The sequence below is a fragment of the Anser brachyrhynchus genome (genome assembly GCF_964034855.1).
Source record: "Anser brachyrhynchus genome assembly, chromosome: 19".
In the NCBI taxonomy this organism is placed as follows: domain Eukaryota; kingdom Metazoa; phylum Chordata; class Aves; order Anseriformes; family Anatidae; genus Anser; species Anser brachyrhynchus.
In genome coordinates, this window is record NC_137712.1 from 7,165,643 (window position 1) to 7,182,503 (window position 16,861).

A 16,861-nucleotide genomic window follows, 5' to 3' on the forward strand; every position below is an offset into this window, starting at 1 on the left:
GAGATTTGAAGCGTGCCAGATTCTTTTGGCAGGGGAGAGGTAAGGCTTAGCACACCCAGCAGCTTAGGTCTGTATAACATCGTGCTGGCACGGCCAGGACAGTATCAGGCACTGGCTGTGTAACACCACTGGGATCACAAACAAGTCCCTATCTCTGCATGCCACGTCGGCAGCATGGGATTCCAAACTAACCCCCAAGCACAGGACAGTTGTAAGGGGTAATTAATCTTTGTCAAGTGAAGTGACTGGAGGGAAAGTGAGATCCTACAAAGGAGTAATAATATTTATTACCTGGCATTTCTCATTGACAGCACAAAGATCTAGCTATGGCCAGCTGATTTTCCATGCAGCATCACTGCGACGACATCCCAGACGTACTTCCCACCTAGCACAGTGCCAGTCTCCCCTTCTCCTCCACCATCCATCACAAGCTGCAAGGTTCAGGGAGAGACTGCTTGGCTACGGACTGTAGGGAGCACTGCTGATTCAAGGCAGATGCGTCTGAACAGATTCTGAATGAAGGCTGTCGGCTTTCCAAGCAGTAAATGAAGTCATGCAGGCGATCTTGCCTTGCACACAGCTGCTATCAGGGCAGTTCTCCCGCTCTTTGAGCAGGCTGTGGGTGCTATCACTGCTTGGAACAGATTACAGCAGTAAAGATCACAGGGTACTTGCTTCTACTCTGCAAACTGAATATACTGCTGCAGGTAGACACCCACCACCCTCCACAATGTGCTCAGTGAGATGACTCCAAGCCATGCAGAGGAATACAAGCCTCTCACATTTTTCCCTGGAAAGCTCCAGACCATGTTAGCGAGGACTGTGCCTCATACCACGGTTCTGTTTTCAACACTGCTGCAGTCCTCACACAGGGGGGGAGCTCGGCCACGGCGCGATCACACTTTCCTAAGATTAATCAACAAGACTGAATCAGGGCCAGAGAGAACAGATGGCTCGATGTCGAGGGCTGAGACTGAGGATTAAGTGCCCAGCTCTTCTTGTGCAGCAACCACATGAGAATGACCCTATACCTTGTCCGTCGGCACCTTGCCCACAAGCCTCTCGATTCCCCCTCCTGACTTCCTCTTGTAAAGGAAGAAATTGCTTTCTTCTGTTTTTTTTTTTTTCCTTTTTTTTTTTTTCCCTACCTGGGAGAAGTCGACAGCTGTGCAATTTAAACACCTCAGCTCTGCAATCCCACTAATAGTATTTCAAACATCAGAGGCATCAGAGCCAAACCATTCACTAAAAGGAAAATTCAGCTTTGCCTCTCACTGTAACAAGAGAGATGTATCCAGAGCAGCTAACTAAGCAAAACATACCAACATCCGAGGCAAAGGGTTCTGGATGAGAAACCCAACCCTTGTAGTGCCTTTGGAAAACACACCCTGCCGGACAGGTGACTTTCCTCCCGGTCCCAAACACTCCTGGGACATCCTCAGAGCTGCATCTATTCATTAGCAAGAACGCCCCTCCTGCCCCCCCCAGCAGGTTACAGATCCCACAGCCAGCATCCCCGGCCAAATATATGTCTGCATCTGTTTAAGAGGTTATCTGTTACAATCACTCTTTTCTAATTAGATGCAACAGCAATTTTGCAACTGCCAAGGACAAAAAAATGAAATGCCAAGAAGTGGCAGGAAGGCCTCTTAAAGTGTTGCACGTTATAAATTGCTGAGAAAAGCAGGATGAGCTAATTTCTCGGGTGGCACGAGTGGGTGTACTGCCACTGAAGGCAGTGGAAGCGTGCCCAAACAGATCAGTGGGAATTTGGCTCAACAGCTACATGGAGCTCTGTGCAGAGCGAGCTAAGTACAAGCTTAGCTTGCTCAGTACAAGGGCCTGTGAGTGCTCAGCTCCAGCCACCAGAACAAGGTGGGCTCTGCACAGGACGGATTCAGAAATAATGTCAGTCTGACAACACAACACCAGTGCTCGCCAGCACAATGCACCCGGAGGAAAGATGCACGCGGACATCTCGGGCAGCTGCAGCGCTGAATCACATCCATCGTACGTAGGCACTGACCGACCTCGTGAGTGCTCTGTTAATTCAGCTCATAAAAACTGTGCTCCTGGGTTACTTCCTAAGTGACAATGACTTGGTGTTAGTCATTGTTTCCAAGCTATATCTATCTGGGAAAGTTCAGCTTCCTTTCCCAAGTTGCTCCTTTTTTTCCCTGTTATTAACGGTTGTCCAGGGAAGACCTGGCCCAGCCGGCGCTGCCACTTGAAGGCTCCCAGCACAAGTTTTGGTTGGGGCTGCCCTTCACAATCCATAATTTTGGCCATGGGTTGGATGTGCTAAGAAGATATCAGGTTCCAGGTGCAGGTTTGTCAAGCCTGGTGAAGGGAATTGGTATTATAAATGCAAGGGAGTTAAATAACTTTTTTTTTTTTTTTTTCTGTGACTCCCAGCTTCTGGGATTGGTGTAACACTAGAGAAGTTAAGCGAAGGAGGGAAGTCAAAGCCCTAGGAACTGATACTCATCTTCCAAAAGCTGCTTCATATGCAAAGGTCTTGCGAACGTGGCTTTGCAGGCTCTCCTTACTAGAGGTGGAGTTACACCTGGGCCCGGGCTGAGCTACAGCTCTCAGATCCCTTTGCAAACTCAGTGCTTCTTGTGACAAAGCCTCATGGAGAACAGCCTGATCCTGCAAATGGTGCCTGGGTAAAATTACACTACGTGGTACGGACTGATGGCACCAGATCTCTGCTGCTGACTGCTACAGCCATCCCCCAGCTGAGGGCTTTCTGCTGCCAGACAGACTGTTCAGCAGGACGGGGGAAAATACTTATAGGAAGTTTTAATTTCTAATAGGGGGCCAGCTGAATACAGCTTTATTACAGCCAAATGATGATTTCTGACTAGGTACTGGACTAAAGTTCAAAAAAAAAAATCCTATAGCATAGAAAAACTGTTTGATTGCACAGATTGGATCAGGCTGAATTTGCAGGACTGAAAGTTAGGTAAAAAGGACTTTGATTTGACTTGTAAAACTCAGCAAGTGTGATCTGGAAATCACTGATGGAGAATAAATGCAGAACACTGAGGTATAGAACTTTTACAGCCTCACTTTGCAGACCATATAGCCATACTTCAGAATTTAAAACAGCTGCTGCTCACCACCACGTCTCCAGTGCCTAATTTTCAATCGCATAATGGCAGCACGCCAAGTTTCCAGAATCTTTTTCCCAGAGCATCAGTAGTGCTTCTAACGGCTCTGCCTACTGATGAGATCATAAAAAGAAAGGAATCTTGCTTGCACCTTTCTCTGTGTTTGGCTGAAACATCCTACAGCTTCCTTGTTAGCGAAAACCTCTGCGAAGCTCTGCCCTTCAAAACTCAACGACCGTTTGGCCCCAGAAAGACATTACAAGACATAAATCTATTCCTGTGTAACCGATGACACCAAAACAATGCAAACAAATTTCCCAAGAACTTCACAGACTTGAGGCAGCAAAAAGCCTCACACGCAGGAACAAGCTGGCAATTCAAACACCTTTCTGGGGGATTTTGCAGCGCACTGAATTAGCTCCCCTTCGGAGCTGAATTGTGTGTAAACGTCCCCGGACAAGGGCAGGGACCTGGCAGTGGGGATGCCCCCAGCACCATGGGGGGACACGTGCACAGGATAAAAAGGGCAAAACATGGGGTTCTGGCACTGACACCTCACAGGTGACTCACAGATGAGGACATCTAGGAGCAAGCACTTTGGAAAGGGTGCTGGCTGCCCAGGGACTGTGCAGATGGAAGGAGAGGTGAGGAAGCTTCAGGAGGAGGAAGGCAGAGGAGAAGTGGCTGCTGCCGGCCCCCCACTGCTGTGTGGATGCGAAGGCAGATGAATAGGCTGCAAAATCCACGAGAAATAAAGTGACCAAATCAGGACGTGGTGGGACTTTGTGAGTGGGAGGCTTCCGCTGCCCTCATCTCAGCAAAGCAGTGTGCTCCCTGGCACAGACCGAGCTTCAGCGGGATCCTAATTAGGCAGTGTTTGAAATTAGGGAGAACCGAGAACGAAGGCGCACAGCGGGGTCTCCCGCAGGCACAGGAAAAGGCTTGTGCTGTGCTGCTGGAGGGCCTGTGCCGAGCAGAGGGGAGGGGATAAATGGCTTCAGCTTCTCCTTGTTTTCTGTGGAGCAGGACGAAAAAAGGCTGAACTTCCCCTTCTGGTACGTCTCCGAAACGAGAAGGCAAAAGCTCTGAGAAGGCAAAACTCCTCGTGCCAACGAATACTTACTTTCAGGCCTGGGGGGCCAGGTAAGCCAGGGTTTCCGTGGGGACCCGGAGGACCCTAAAAAACACAACAAACACAAAACATTAGTCAAGAGGCAGATGTCTGCGGCAGTCTCAAGAGGTGCAGGGAGGCCAGACCTGCCAGCGCCGGGACGCAGCGTTAGTGGGACCCTCCTCGGGCAGCCCGCGGGCGGTAGCAGCAGCCACCCGTTCCTCCCCACCTTTGCAGAAGGTGACACTTGTCCCCACAAGATAACGTGACAACGAGGTGATTAGGTGACACCAAACATCCCAGGAACAGGAGTTACCTGGGGCCAGGGGAGGGAAAGCTGCACAAGGAGTCCCAGCAAAAAGGGACGGAGGTAGGCAGAGGGCAGAGGAAGGGCGTGGGGGTGGTAACAAGTTTTTTCGGTGAAAATGGAAGAGAACAGAAGTAGTTACTAAAAGGAAAACTTTAATTGCTCAGCTATTTATTTAAGATGAGCTCTTTTCCCCTACAAGGCAAACAGATTTTTGTCTTTAGAGGCTTGAAAGAGAATGGATGGCAGGACAGTAAAATGGGGGCAGAGGAGGCAGGACCCTGTTTAAACCATTTAACTTGGCATTCTTGCATAGGTCTCACAAGCCAATGACACTGCCAGGGTATCCACCTTAGGTCACATACACCGGTATCTCATTTTACATCATGTTTTAAAAGCACTCTGCATGTTTTCCGAAGCCTATTTAGGGAATTATCTGGAATAAGCAGCTAAGAATAGTTTATCCTGGGATTGTATATAGCACAAAAGATCTGTTAACCTTTCAGGCAGAAGTAATAATAATTCTAAGTCCTCTTGAACGCGTTCCTGGGAGATGAAACAACCTGAAGAGTCAATTCCAAGGGCTCCTGTTCTGCCAGCACTGTGTGAGCTTTACACCACTGTCAGGAGCACTTTAATGCACCCTCTAGTTAGGAGGAATACAGGCTGGGGGATAAAAAGCCGGTCAAGCGCTTTCTCAGTAAGCTGTAGCATTTCCAATAAGCACTTCAGCATATGTAGGGCCAAAATCTTCAGGATCTGATTTCCAAGGAAGATCGCTGCAATTAAACATGCGACTGCCAGCCAAGTTCAGTGCCCTTGCCCTCTTTTGAAAGAGTATCAGTGGGCTAATGTTTATTCAGTTTTATTTTTGCTACACTGTAATAGAAAATAAAGGCTTTTTTGTCTAGCTATTGTATCTTGTGGTATAGACAGTTGATGAGTGCTCAGCACTATTTCACAACCCATGCTGCTCCGCTGTAACAAGCTGTTCAATTAAAAGGCTGAGACTGAACTTTTCAAAGGACATTTTTTACCCAAATACTTTTATTGTCCCATTCTTAATTTCCTCCCAAATTTTCAGCCTGAAATTCTCTGATAGTTTAGCCTGGCTGTGAATTTTCAATGAAACCGAAAGAACTTTCATTAAAATTAAGGACTTGGAGTGACAAATTATCATCTGAAAACCCATATAGCTGCTGCAACCACAGCACATGGGCACCCAGTGGTCTGGAATAACTTCATCTCCCCAGTAAAACATGGCATCATCTGTTCACTTGACTGGGTGGGTTGCAGAGACTTCACGTGCTGCCTAAGGTAGTTCAGCAAGCCTGTAGTAGCAAAAGCACCTGAACCCAAGTCTTCCAGGACCTAAATATGGATGAAAATCAATACAAGTGGCAAAAACCAGAACAGGAAAGCCTTTATAAAAGATGAGTTCCTAAAAAGCACTTATACATAAGCAATAATCTAGGTAGCACCGAACAGGGTTCATAAATTTAGGCTACTGCTAGATTTGAGGAGGGAATTCAGCTGTTATTCAACTTTGGAGTCGGCAGCTTGGCTCTAAGCCCACGTCAGTGCAGTTAGCTGAAATCTGTGCTCCACCATCGCCTGGGGCAGGCTTAAAACAGCGTCAGGCTGGAGGGAACAGCTTGGTGTAACTCCTAGCTGACAGGGATAGTTTCCAGGAGGAAACCTGGAACATGGGAAGCTCGGCCGCCCACCCAGAGCTCCTGGATAGGAGACGAATCATTCCTCCAGCCAAATTTGGTGCAGTCTCTTCCAGAGCTAAACCAAAGCACAGCGACATAATCACAAAAAAGTCTTAACCAGAAGTGGAACTGTAAAGGAGGAAAGACTGGAGAAAGCATCTGGTCCCAGTATCCAGGGATAAAATGTGTGATTATGAAAAAAACAGGCTCTTGACATACAGGATGGAGGCTTCACCACTGAATTCAATGAGACTCGTAGCATGTACTCCGAGCAAAGGACGATCAGAACCCCATCCTGCTCCCAAATACTAACGTGGTCTCATCCTAGTGAGAAGCAGCCACATCCTGCTGACGGGGTGACGGTGGGAAGTCCAGCCTGGCACACCAGTGAGTGCCGTAACCAAATCTGGGGGCTGTGCTAGACATTTTAAACTGCTCTCGTAACTGCGGAGAGAAAAGGGCGTAGTCTGGCAGTAGTCCTAAAAATGGTAAAAATAACTGATCTTGATGTGTTCCAACATGGTTAGTCCTGAATCTACGCTTACACCCACATTCTTGGCAGAGTTGGAAGATGCAGAGTGGTACAGTTAGCTGGGCTGAGTAACAAAAGGTACGGGACAGCATCCGCCTCGGGAGCTGTTAGCAGTACGAAATCTGAACAGGCAGGCCTTACAAATTAATCCACGCACTGATCTGCAAACCCCAGTAAGAGTCATCATGCCCCCGAGCTCCCCACCCTCGCTCTATTAAACCAGGTCCAATGTTGATTCCTCTCCTCCTGCTGTGCCCAGCACAACTGCCCGCCTGCAGTCAGTGCTCCCCGAAATAGCCCCTGTTCCATGGAGAAGCCACTCAAGAGTTAATTGTTTTGTAGGTCTACAGCTAATTGCTATATTCTACTCAGGCTGTCCTGGATTTAATTCAATTTCCCACTCATATCTAGAAATGAGGATCCTCCTAAATATATTTATCATCATTATATTAGTTTTGCTTCTCGTTTCTACACACAGGATAGGACAACGCTGAGACCACTGGGTCAAAAAAATCCCATAGCACATGCTACTAGTTGCAAATGTGCCTCTACCCACCTGCTTTGACTCCCTTACAACTGCTGAAACAATCCAGCCTAGCGACAAGCTGACTTGCATCTGAAATCGCCCAAATGTTGCACCAGAAATTCCACGGAACATTTTATCACAGGGCAGCAGCAGCCCAAGGCTCCGCAGCAGCGAGGGCAGAACAATCCCCGAATGTGTTCTCCAAGCGAGGAGGGTTTCCCAAAGGTGACGTGTTTGTAATCTCCCTGGAATGTCTTTTCCGTGAACGAGAGCCACTTGAGAACTGCGCTGCACCATCCAGCTCCTCCGGGTGACGTGCCTGGAGATGGGACCCGGCTCACAGAAGCGCTCTTATGTGTACTGCTTCACAGCCCACAAAAATTAACAAAAGTGGGACTGTGCACAGCTGCCCCCATCCCTTCAGCATTCATGGGGGGGGGGAAATACCCTCCAAACTCCTGCTAAATGCTGGAAGGCTTCAGTCAGAGGAATGACCACTCATTCAAAACCCGTTATGTCGTGAGGTTTCACTGTGTAAAGCAACTTCTTTGCTCCTGACCTACAGATCCCACTCTGACCTTTGGCTCGCTGAGAAACGAGCTAAATATTTATAGTGAAGCCAAACAAACACTTCTTTTCAGAAACTGGAAAATCTTCCTCATGGAATGAGGATACCGGGGAGCCTGAAGAGCTGACTAAGTTCTTGTTCTGGGGGGGAAGCCCTGCATTTTGAGGGGAAGGGAGACTTTCTGCAACCACAGGCCAAATGTAACAGGGACGTGTTACACCGGGACCCTGCAATCTCTCAAGCTGCTACGGTTCACAGCAGGATGGTAAGAGCATCCCAGAGCATCAATGAGTGCTGGTGTGCTTCCTTCACCCATCCTTCTGGATCTGTGCTGCTGCGGTCTGAGGGGCTGGAACAATTGCAGCATGCCAGGCTTTACGGCCTTATTCCAAAGTGTGCCTCTGGCTGCTGCGTGGCCACGCGTAAAACACCTTCCTTGGGTAACACACTGCCCCGGTACCTGACTGTGCTCACCTGTCCGATGGGGAGGCTGACTTCCAGCAGGACCTGGCTCCAGACGTGCTGGCAGCCCCGGAGCGAAGCTGCTCGAGGCCGGGGTGAGGCGGAGAAGCTCCAGTAGCGCAGCAGCCACAGCTCCAACAGGAGCCCCTTGTTGGCAGCTGCTTGCACAGCAAGCTCCGCCAGCAGAACCCAGCCCGGCCGCCACCTCCCCGCTAAACCTCGGTGTCTGAAGAAGTGTAAAGGTCACCAAAAAAAACTGCTCTGGGCTGGAGTGCGATGCACGACCTGCACTGAGCTGCTCTGCTCGGGGGGCTGTGTGCGTGCCTGAGTGATGCTGCTCGGAAAATGCATCCCACCCTGTGCCTGGCAAAGTGCTTCCACACCACAGGAATCTGGGGAAAGCCTTCCCTGCTAAAACTGCCATCCCTCCGACAGGCACCTTGGGTCTCACACAGTTCCCAACACACGAGGCACGATCCTGGGAGAAGTGGTGTGGGCAGAGCTCATTTGTACCTCTCATACAGGCAATCGCTGAAAACAATCCAAGCTGGATACAGCTGGACAGAAAACCTTCCGGTGAAGCACTCAAGACCAGTGCAGCACATCTACAAAGGTCTGCAGGGTGCTGGAGAAAGTGTTATCAGCCATCACTTCCAGTCACTGGAGTTACAGCATTTCAACTCCTTTCCCTTGGAGTCCCTTTTGCAACAGGGAGGAAGAGAAACACCCGGCTTGTATTCACTAAATCTCTCTGCCTTCGTGGTTGCAGAGGAGGGCATGCACACGTCCTGAATCTCTCTCAATAGATCTCTGATTCTGAGTGACGGGGTGTGCAATTAATTTCATTCTCCTAAAATAGGGGAGGGGTCAACATTTAAAAATCACAGAAATAGCATTTTCAAGAACTGCTGCTCCCCACTTGGCTTCTAAGCCATGTTGCACTTGAGCGCTGAGATTTGTCCCAAACCCAGCCTCTTTCATGCTCTTACGGACTGGCATTTGTTACTGTAAACCAGGGCATTTGCTTACACGGAGAGCAACGTTCTGACTCTGCATGTGAGTCGGGAGAGATTTATCTGCTGGAAACCAGGAGGCAGAGTCATGGCTTCAGCCAGCTTTTCTTACAAGCTGTCGCTGACCACAGTCTCACCCTCAAAGCAAAGGCTAAGCTGAGCTTTCATTTTACTCCGACCAATATGAGGAGAGAAAGGGAAATAAAACAGAGGCGATACAGAATTCAAAGGAGTAGAAATACTGCGCTACATCAGCAAGACAGACACTTTATGGGCTTCACAGCTACAGAAGTTCATGAGTCAAACGCTGCAGCTAGATTTTCAAATAAGCCAAGTTACTGTACAGGCATTAATAATGTAGAAATTGTGCAAGCTACAACAAGGGCAATTATGTCTCACGCTCTAGGCCATAGACTGCACTGGTGACAAGAAGAAATCCATCCTTTCCCCTGGTGCCCAGCGCTGCAAGTTGCGTACAGTACTCACCCCCCCTCGGGAGGTCCAAGCTTGGGCTGGAGCCTCACGGGACACCTCATGGGCTGCCCTTGGGCTGGGCTGGTGCAAAAACTGTGTGGCTGCTTTGTTTGAGGAGCAAGTTAAGCAGAAGTAGAACATCCCCCTGGCCGTGTTGCACGTTTAAGTGACTCATGCACAACAAAAGCAAAAGATGCAAGAATTCCCCTAAGCATGTCTTAGTTTCTGGCAGTTCCTCTTCCTTGCAGTTAAATCCTTAAACCCTGAAGAGCCACAAGAAAAAAAAATACTAGAAACATGTTGCAAAGTCAAAATAACTTACGCACAGAGCAGTTCTGTCTCCAGTGCTCCAGGCCAGACATTTACAGAGTGACCCTTCTGCCCCCTCCCAAAATTAGCACAGCCTCTTTGCAGCAGCCTGAGCCAAGCCAGGCTCAGCTGTGCTGAGCACTTCCTAACTGGGAACTCTTTTCTGGGCTGATTCTCAGCACCTCTGGCAGGGACTGAGCTCAGAAATCCTTTGTTGCCTATTGTCTTTCAGGGGATTGTCTTAAATATAGGATGGAGCATGCCACGGCTGGGGAGTAACACCAAGTTGTGACATGGTTTCCACGATGTTTTTTTTTTTTCTTCTAGAAAAACTCGAGTTTTGGTAGGTAGTGGAATTCAGAGCTGGAGGTGAAAGCTGGTCATTCACACAGCAGGCAGGGGATGCAGCTGGGGTTTCAGACGCGGAATTTGTTTGCACACCACAGGATTGCAAAAAGTAACACCAAACACCCCCTGTGAGCAGTGAGTTGGGGTAAGACCAAACTCTTGGCCTTAATGGGGACTTGCTAATAATGGCAAACCCCAGGCGATTAGCCGATGTGGTTGCTGTTCAGACATTTGTAAGCAGAAGACATTGGAGCTGCATAACCACTCGTGCTGATATTTCACCAAAGAACACAATCATAGAATCGTTTAGGTTGGAAAAGACCTCTAAGGTCATCTAGTCCAGCGTTTAACCTAGCACTGGAATGCACATATCTGATGTGGAACATTTTGTCTTGTCCATAAAGCACTCAAACCAGATGCTATCTAATGCCCTACACTTACGGCCTCAATCAGCGTTCAGGTCTGTTGATATCCATGTCCGTGCTGCAGTTGGTCCTGCAGACCTTTGGTTTTTTTTTTACTGTTATAGAACGGAGGTGCATTTATCTTTACCATTTGCTGCAAGATCTCGCAGGACTGTAACAAGTGTCCTCGGGGACCGCACAACCCTCTAGCTCTTAGCCTCTTGGTTGTTCTTTAAAGACATTACATAGGGCTGAGTTTTAGCCAAGTATGTGTGAGCAAATCTCCCTCTGCTGCCAGGCCAGGATGCTGCCTGGATCACAAATCCAAATATTCCCTTATTTCAGCCTCAGACACTTACATCTTTTGGATTCCCAACCCACATCAGTGCAGCGCTCAGGAAATGTGCTCTACGACCGTACCTTGCAGGACGGCACACTGCTGCCACGAAAACGTGCCAACAGTTAACTGTATCGAGGTAGGGCATGCTGCCCAGCTTTGAGAGACTATTTCTGCAGCTAGGCCAATGCAGAAAGCTTTTCTCACATAGCACAGCTAGCTGCAGCGCTCAGCTCCAGGCGTTTCCTCAGCATGGCATCCACTGCTCAAAGATCTGCACCAGACTTAAGTGTGGGGAGGAAAAAAAAATCAGGAATTTGCAACAAATCTTGTAGGACAGCTCAGGCGTTTTGTTCTAGATCTTGAAAATGAATCAGAGAGCAGGTCTCTGGTTTGGGAAGCACAGAAGTTTGTCCTTGCTGTTGAGTCCTTGATCCTAGACCATGGTCCTACTACTGAAGGCATAGTGACGGTGAAGGACTGCAAAGGAATCAGTCTGGGAAGAGTGAAGAACAGGGCAAAAAGCAGCCAAAGCCAGTACCAGCACTGGATTTGCAAGAAAGAATGGATCCTGGAGACCGAATGAGAGACAGAGCTCCTCATCCTTCTGACAGCCATTTGGAAACATTCACCCCCAGCCTTTGCTGAGGTCAAACCTTAGCTCAGGGAGGCTGCAGATCACCAAGCTGTGGCATCCTGAAAGCCTTTAGCAGGGAAGGAGAGAAAGGAGGAAGGCCAAACCTCAACAGTGGGGCTTGAAGCAATCACTGTTCAGCCAGAGGACCATACACCAGCCCTTGGAGCAGGGTATGTGGATACATAACATGTGGATACAAGTACAGATGGAAAGAAACAGAGGTTTTTAAACCACTCACCCGGGATCCTCTCTTGCCAGGTGGTCCTGGTAAGCCCGGCAGACCTGGGGGACCCTAGAAAAATAAAAATAAGCATTACTGACAGCTCTACATCGGGATAGTGCTCCTGTTTCAGAGATACCCATAACACAACCATCTGGAGAAGACCTGGTGACATGGGCCATATAACAACAAGGCCAGAATCCCCCTTCAACTTACGCTATTGCTACGAAGGGACAAAAGCCATGCCCAATAACATCTGCAGAAGCACGTATTTCCACAGAGCGGAGACAGAGCGTTCACGTCTCCCTGCTGAGGACCGCATTCCCCTGAGCACAGCTGTGTTTCACACTTCCAGCTTCCTGGACCCGTGCTGGAAAGGCAGGGGTAACACAACTGCCTCCCAGCTCCAGTTTCCTGCTACGTGCTGGCACACAGCAGCGGCGACGTGTTAGCACCTTGGCGAGGGTGGGCTGGAATAAACCGTGGGTTGAAACATACAGCCTGAGGGTGTAGTGGTATTGTAGGCTCCGGCACGAGTTGCCACCTAATTGCACCCAAGCACTTCATATTTTAAAGCAGCGTGTTATAAAATGTAATAAAATTGGTGTCGGTGTTGGGAATTCCGAAGTACAGCTCTGTAACACAGGAGGGGTCGAGGCAGACAGGTGAGAGAAGCGGGGGCTCTTGTAAGGGGGTGAGAACAAGCTGGAGATATCAGCCGCCCAGCTGTGCGCTGATCTGAAACAGGTTAGGAAAAAATACTTAACCAACGAGGTCTGAACTTCTTAGAATTTATTCATTTATGTATTTATTTTTTTCAATGGACTGGAGAATTCATATTTCTGGAGAGCCGCTTGCAACTGCTAATAGCTCTGCAAAACGCCTTTCCCCCCAAGCCAAACATGGCTAACAACAATAGCTGTTAATTAAAGCATCTCCCAGAGGATTTATATTCTGGTAGCCGGTTACAAAAGCTGGGCTTTCAGTGCATTCAGGGAGGACAGAGCTCCAGAGCAGGCGGCTGAAGGATCTTTGGAAGGCGGCCTGAGCTCTCCAAGGCGCAGCAGCAGGGGAGCAGCGAGCTGCAGGGGATTTGGGTGCAGTGCATGGAGCAGGTGCTGCTCATGCCCTGAGGCCACACGGTGCCGACACGGCCTCGCTCCCTTCCCAGCAGCTTTTCCCTGCAGGAACGCAATGCCCGACGGCAGGGCCTGCTGCAGGGCCGACCCCGTCGCTGCTGATGGGCTGCCAGGCAGAACCGCTCAGGCTCTGCTGCGCGTTGCTGGCCCCGAGGAGCGGAAAGTTCACGATCTCCAGTCATCGAGTGCGGGATTTAGTAACAAAAACAAACCCTGGAGATCCCTACCCGAAGGCTCATGCCCAGCCTAAGACTGCAAACAGAGAAAACCTGCCTGAAGCATACAGGTAACTGATAAAGGAACACTCCCCTGATGTTACCAGCCTCCTGTACAGCAGGTAAGCAATAAACTGATCGGTGTAAGAGAGAGATTTTAAAAGACATCCAACCAAACCTCGGGACAGTAGGGAAAAGCCAGGGGGAAGAGTAAACAAAGCCCATGGCAAGTCTCTCTCTGTGCTACTAATTTGACAGGACATCAAATGAACCAGAACGTTTCTTTCTGTAGTTATTTCTATCTGCTGTAAAAACGTCAAGAAAATGACTGATTTAAAGGTGTAAAAGCCTACACAGCATAGAACAGCTAATGCCCTGCTCTGAGACACACGGGGATGCACTTGTACTGCTATTGCTCACTGCTGCTACCCAACGCTGCTCCCCGTCCTGGAGATTTCCAGCCTCTATGGCCTGGGACACTTTATCTGACCCCTCTGCGAGTTGCTTGCTGCTGGCCGACACAGTATTACTGCTCCTTGTATTAACAACCCTCACTGATACAGCTGACCCTCATTTTAGCAATACACACAACATTTTAATTTGCCATTGTGCCAGCTCAGGGCTCCGCACATAACACAATTATACAGCTGTGCAAATAGACGCAATTGTGCTGTTTTTTTAAGCCCCATACATAATTGTGCTCCAGAATCCAGGCTTTTATTAAAAAAATCCCCTTGCCCTTTCAGTTGGGAAGATAACTATCAGAAGATGAATGCAATGCAACTGATGTAGTGACAGTTAATGGAGTTTACCAAAGATTAATTCAAGTCCTTAACTTCTTCTCCATCCAAAATCTTCACCCCTAAAGGGATATGTAAAAGAGAAGATGCAACTGCCTGAGAAATGTGTTCCTGCATACCAGACTCGAGGTGACCTCTTCTACCTTCCTGCTAAAAACAGCTGCAATTGCACTTGGCCACTTGAGTTAAAATGTTCTCCAAAAACGTGCGCTGTTCAGAACACACTGAAGCTAACATAAAAATACAGAGAGTTAACACCTGCACTGGAGCAGGGATACGGAGTTAGCATATAGCACAGTAAGAGCAGTCCCCAGTTCTGGGGCCCTTTCCACTTTGCTTCGGTTTAATTTGCTGCCTTTCCTTCACCCTTTTTTCCTCTCGTGAAGGGTAAGAGGAATAAGGTGATTGTGGGATGAGCAACTACAAGGTGTCAGAACTCCATGGTAAATATGCATAGGGCAAGAGTGTGACCACAGATAAATAAGCAAGGCAAGGTGGAGATGATGGGGGTAGCTGGATGAACATGTGTAGTTGTAAAACTTGACACACTGCGAGGCCACGCTCTGATTTCTCGTGTGGTTTCTTGGTAGCTGGACTGGACAGGACACGTACCGTGCCTTCCTCGTGACTCACTCTCCTCTGCCCTGTGCCCCATACATAAGGCTCTGTGTCATCCAGCTCTGGTTTTCAAACACGAGGCCCACGTCAGACAACTGGCTTTGCCTGGGGAGAGCAGTGCTGAAACACACACGCAGAAAAATGCACATCTGTAGAGGCAGCCAGAGAAGAATAAGGCTGGATCAGAGCCCAACTACTTACACACGATGGATGCTGTCCCACTTAAAACGCAAGGCTCCGAGACACCAAGAGCGGGAGACATCCATCCACGAGCCACCACACAGCAGGAGCCGGGCTCTGCCTGCAGGTAGCGCCCAGGCAGTCCCCACACTCCATCCTCACCCCGCTGCGGGGATGCGGGGAAGCATTAAATGAGCCAAACAGAGCCTGTGTGCACCTTTTCCATCGTAACCCTTGAGAGCATCCCTGGGGAAGCCCACTGCGAGCAGTGGGAAGGGCTCGGAGAGGCAGAGTTTCCCTTGCCTGGCCGCTGGAGGAGCACACCACTCCTCCTGCCCTCCCACTGCACGGATGCTCTGCAAGACCAGCGCAGGCGACAGCCTCCCAGTATCACAGGATCACAGCAGCAAGCTGCCGTTCCTCGCACCTTGGGTCTTGGCTCCCTGGCTTCTTGCCTGCTCCTTGCTGCAAACTGGTGGCAGGGAACACACACCCCGCTATCAAACGAAGCAAAATGGGAGATCAAGGAGAAACGTGGCAGAAGCAGATACTCTCTCTTCTCAAGCCAAGCAGCAGAGCTGTTAACCAGCCTGAACAGCTCCGTGGAGCAGCTCGTGGCAGCCACATGGAAGTTTAACCCTTCTCAGTTTCCCACGGTAGCATTAGCAACGATGCCTGATCCCACCAAATGATTATGGGATTTATTCTAAGCTGCTGCTGGGAAACTTTCTGGCTCAAAAAAAGGACTTTTTTTCTTAGCTTTTTGAGCTTCAAATTGCAAATTAAGCTAGGTTGTCTGAAAGTGAAATACATCGGGCCCTGAGGACAAGCGAAATCTCACCGTTCCCTCCTGCTGCTGAGATCAGCCCGTTCATCCCCCTGCCCTTCCCACACCATGACCCTCCTCAGGGCTCCCTCTGCAGCACCCAGCAGCCACCTCGAGGTGTCTTCGGGTCTCAGAACCTGAGCAAGGCTGAGCCTGTCTGGGGAGGGCTTCGAGGAAAGCATAATCAGTACAGAATCGGTGTTGGTGGTTTGGGAAATGACTCTCTTCCTTTTGGATGATTACTGATTCGAATTGCTCAGCTAGCAAAGTATTTCTGTAACAGTTTCCCCAGGGCCAGGTACTCAGCCTAGCAGTAAATAGCTGATGACCGCCCAGGACACGATTCAGCTCACATTCCAGAGCACGCTGACGGCCTGACATATCTGTAATTTTAGGGTCTTTCCACTGTACTTCTGCCTCCCATGCTCAGCACCAGTGGCTCCATTCCCCTTTATCCCAGAAATGGCTGCATTTCAGAGCTGGGCACGCTGCTGTGCGCAAACAGGAGAGAGAGGAGGCAACACTCCTCCGACTCAGATATTAACACGTGTAGTAAAGTCACCTTAAAAGCGAATTCAGAAAATGCATTGAAAGCTTCTCCCCAGGTTGGCACCCCGAGCAGTGACGTTATTTATCCCTGCAGACAGAGAACCTGCCTTTTCTTCCTGGAGGACGACGAGGCACATTTCACATGCCAGGCCACTGCCCCAAATCCACTGCTTAGCCTTGAACATCCGGAAAGCAGCAGCACAGAGGGACTGAGCAGCTGCAGGGGCAGCACTAGAATTAGAAATTCCCTGCTCAGGAGAACAGAAGAGGAGAAGAGCTCATCCCAAAAGCCACACCAGCCCCTCCTCACCTCCCTGCCCTTGCCAGGCACTCCGCAGGGAAGCAGACAAGACCTGAACCAAAACCCAGCATGAAGCACTGCCTGAAACAGATCTGGAGGCTCGGAGAAAAAAGTCCAGCACTTTGGTCATGTTCTTCTCCAAGGCAGGTTTATT

At 49.3% G+C, this 16,861-nt stretch overlaps 1 protein-coding gene across 3 annotated transcripts in view; it reads right to left on the bottom strand.

Annotated features, from left to right (window-relative positions):
• COL27A1 (collagen type XXVII alpha 1 chain) overlaps positions 1-16,861 on the bottom strand; it is a 188,039-nt gene that overhangs the window by 112,952 nt on the left and 58,226 nt on the right. For all 3 annotated transcript variants that reach the window (XR_013941014.1, XM_080562480.1, XM_080562479.1), the window contains exons 6-7: positions 12,098-12,151; positions 4,240-4,293 (exon numbers count right to left, since the gene is read on the bottom strand). Coding sequence is in view for 2 of the 3 variants with exons in the window: in XM_080562480.1 (XP_080418606.1) it covers positions 4,240-4,293; positions 12,098-12,151 (108 nt within the window). In the remaining variant the exon portion in view is untranslated. The remainder of the gene's footprint in view (positions 1-4,239; positions 4,294-12,097; positions 12,152-16,861) is intronic.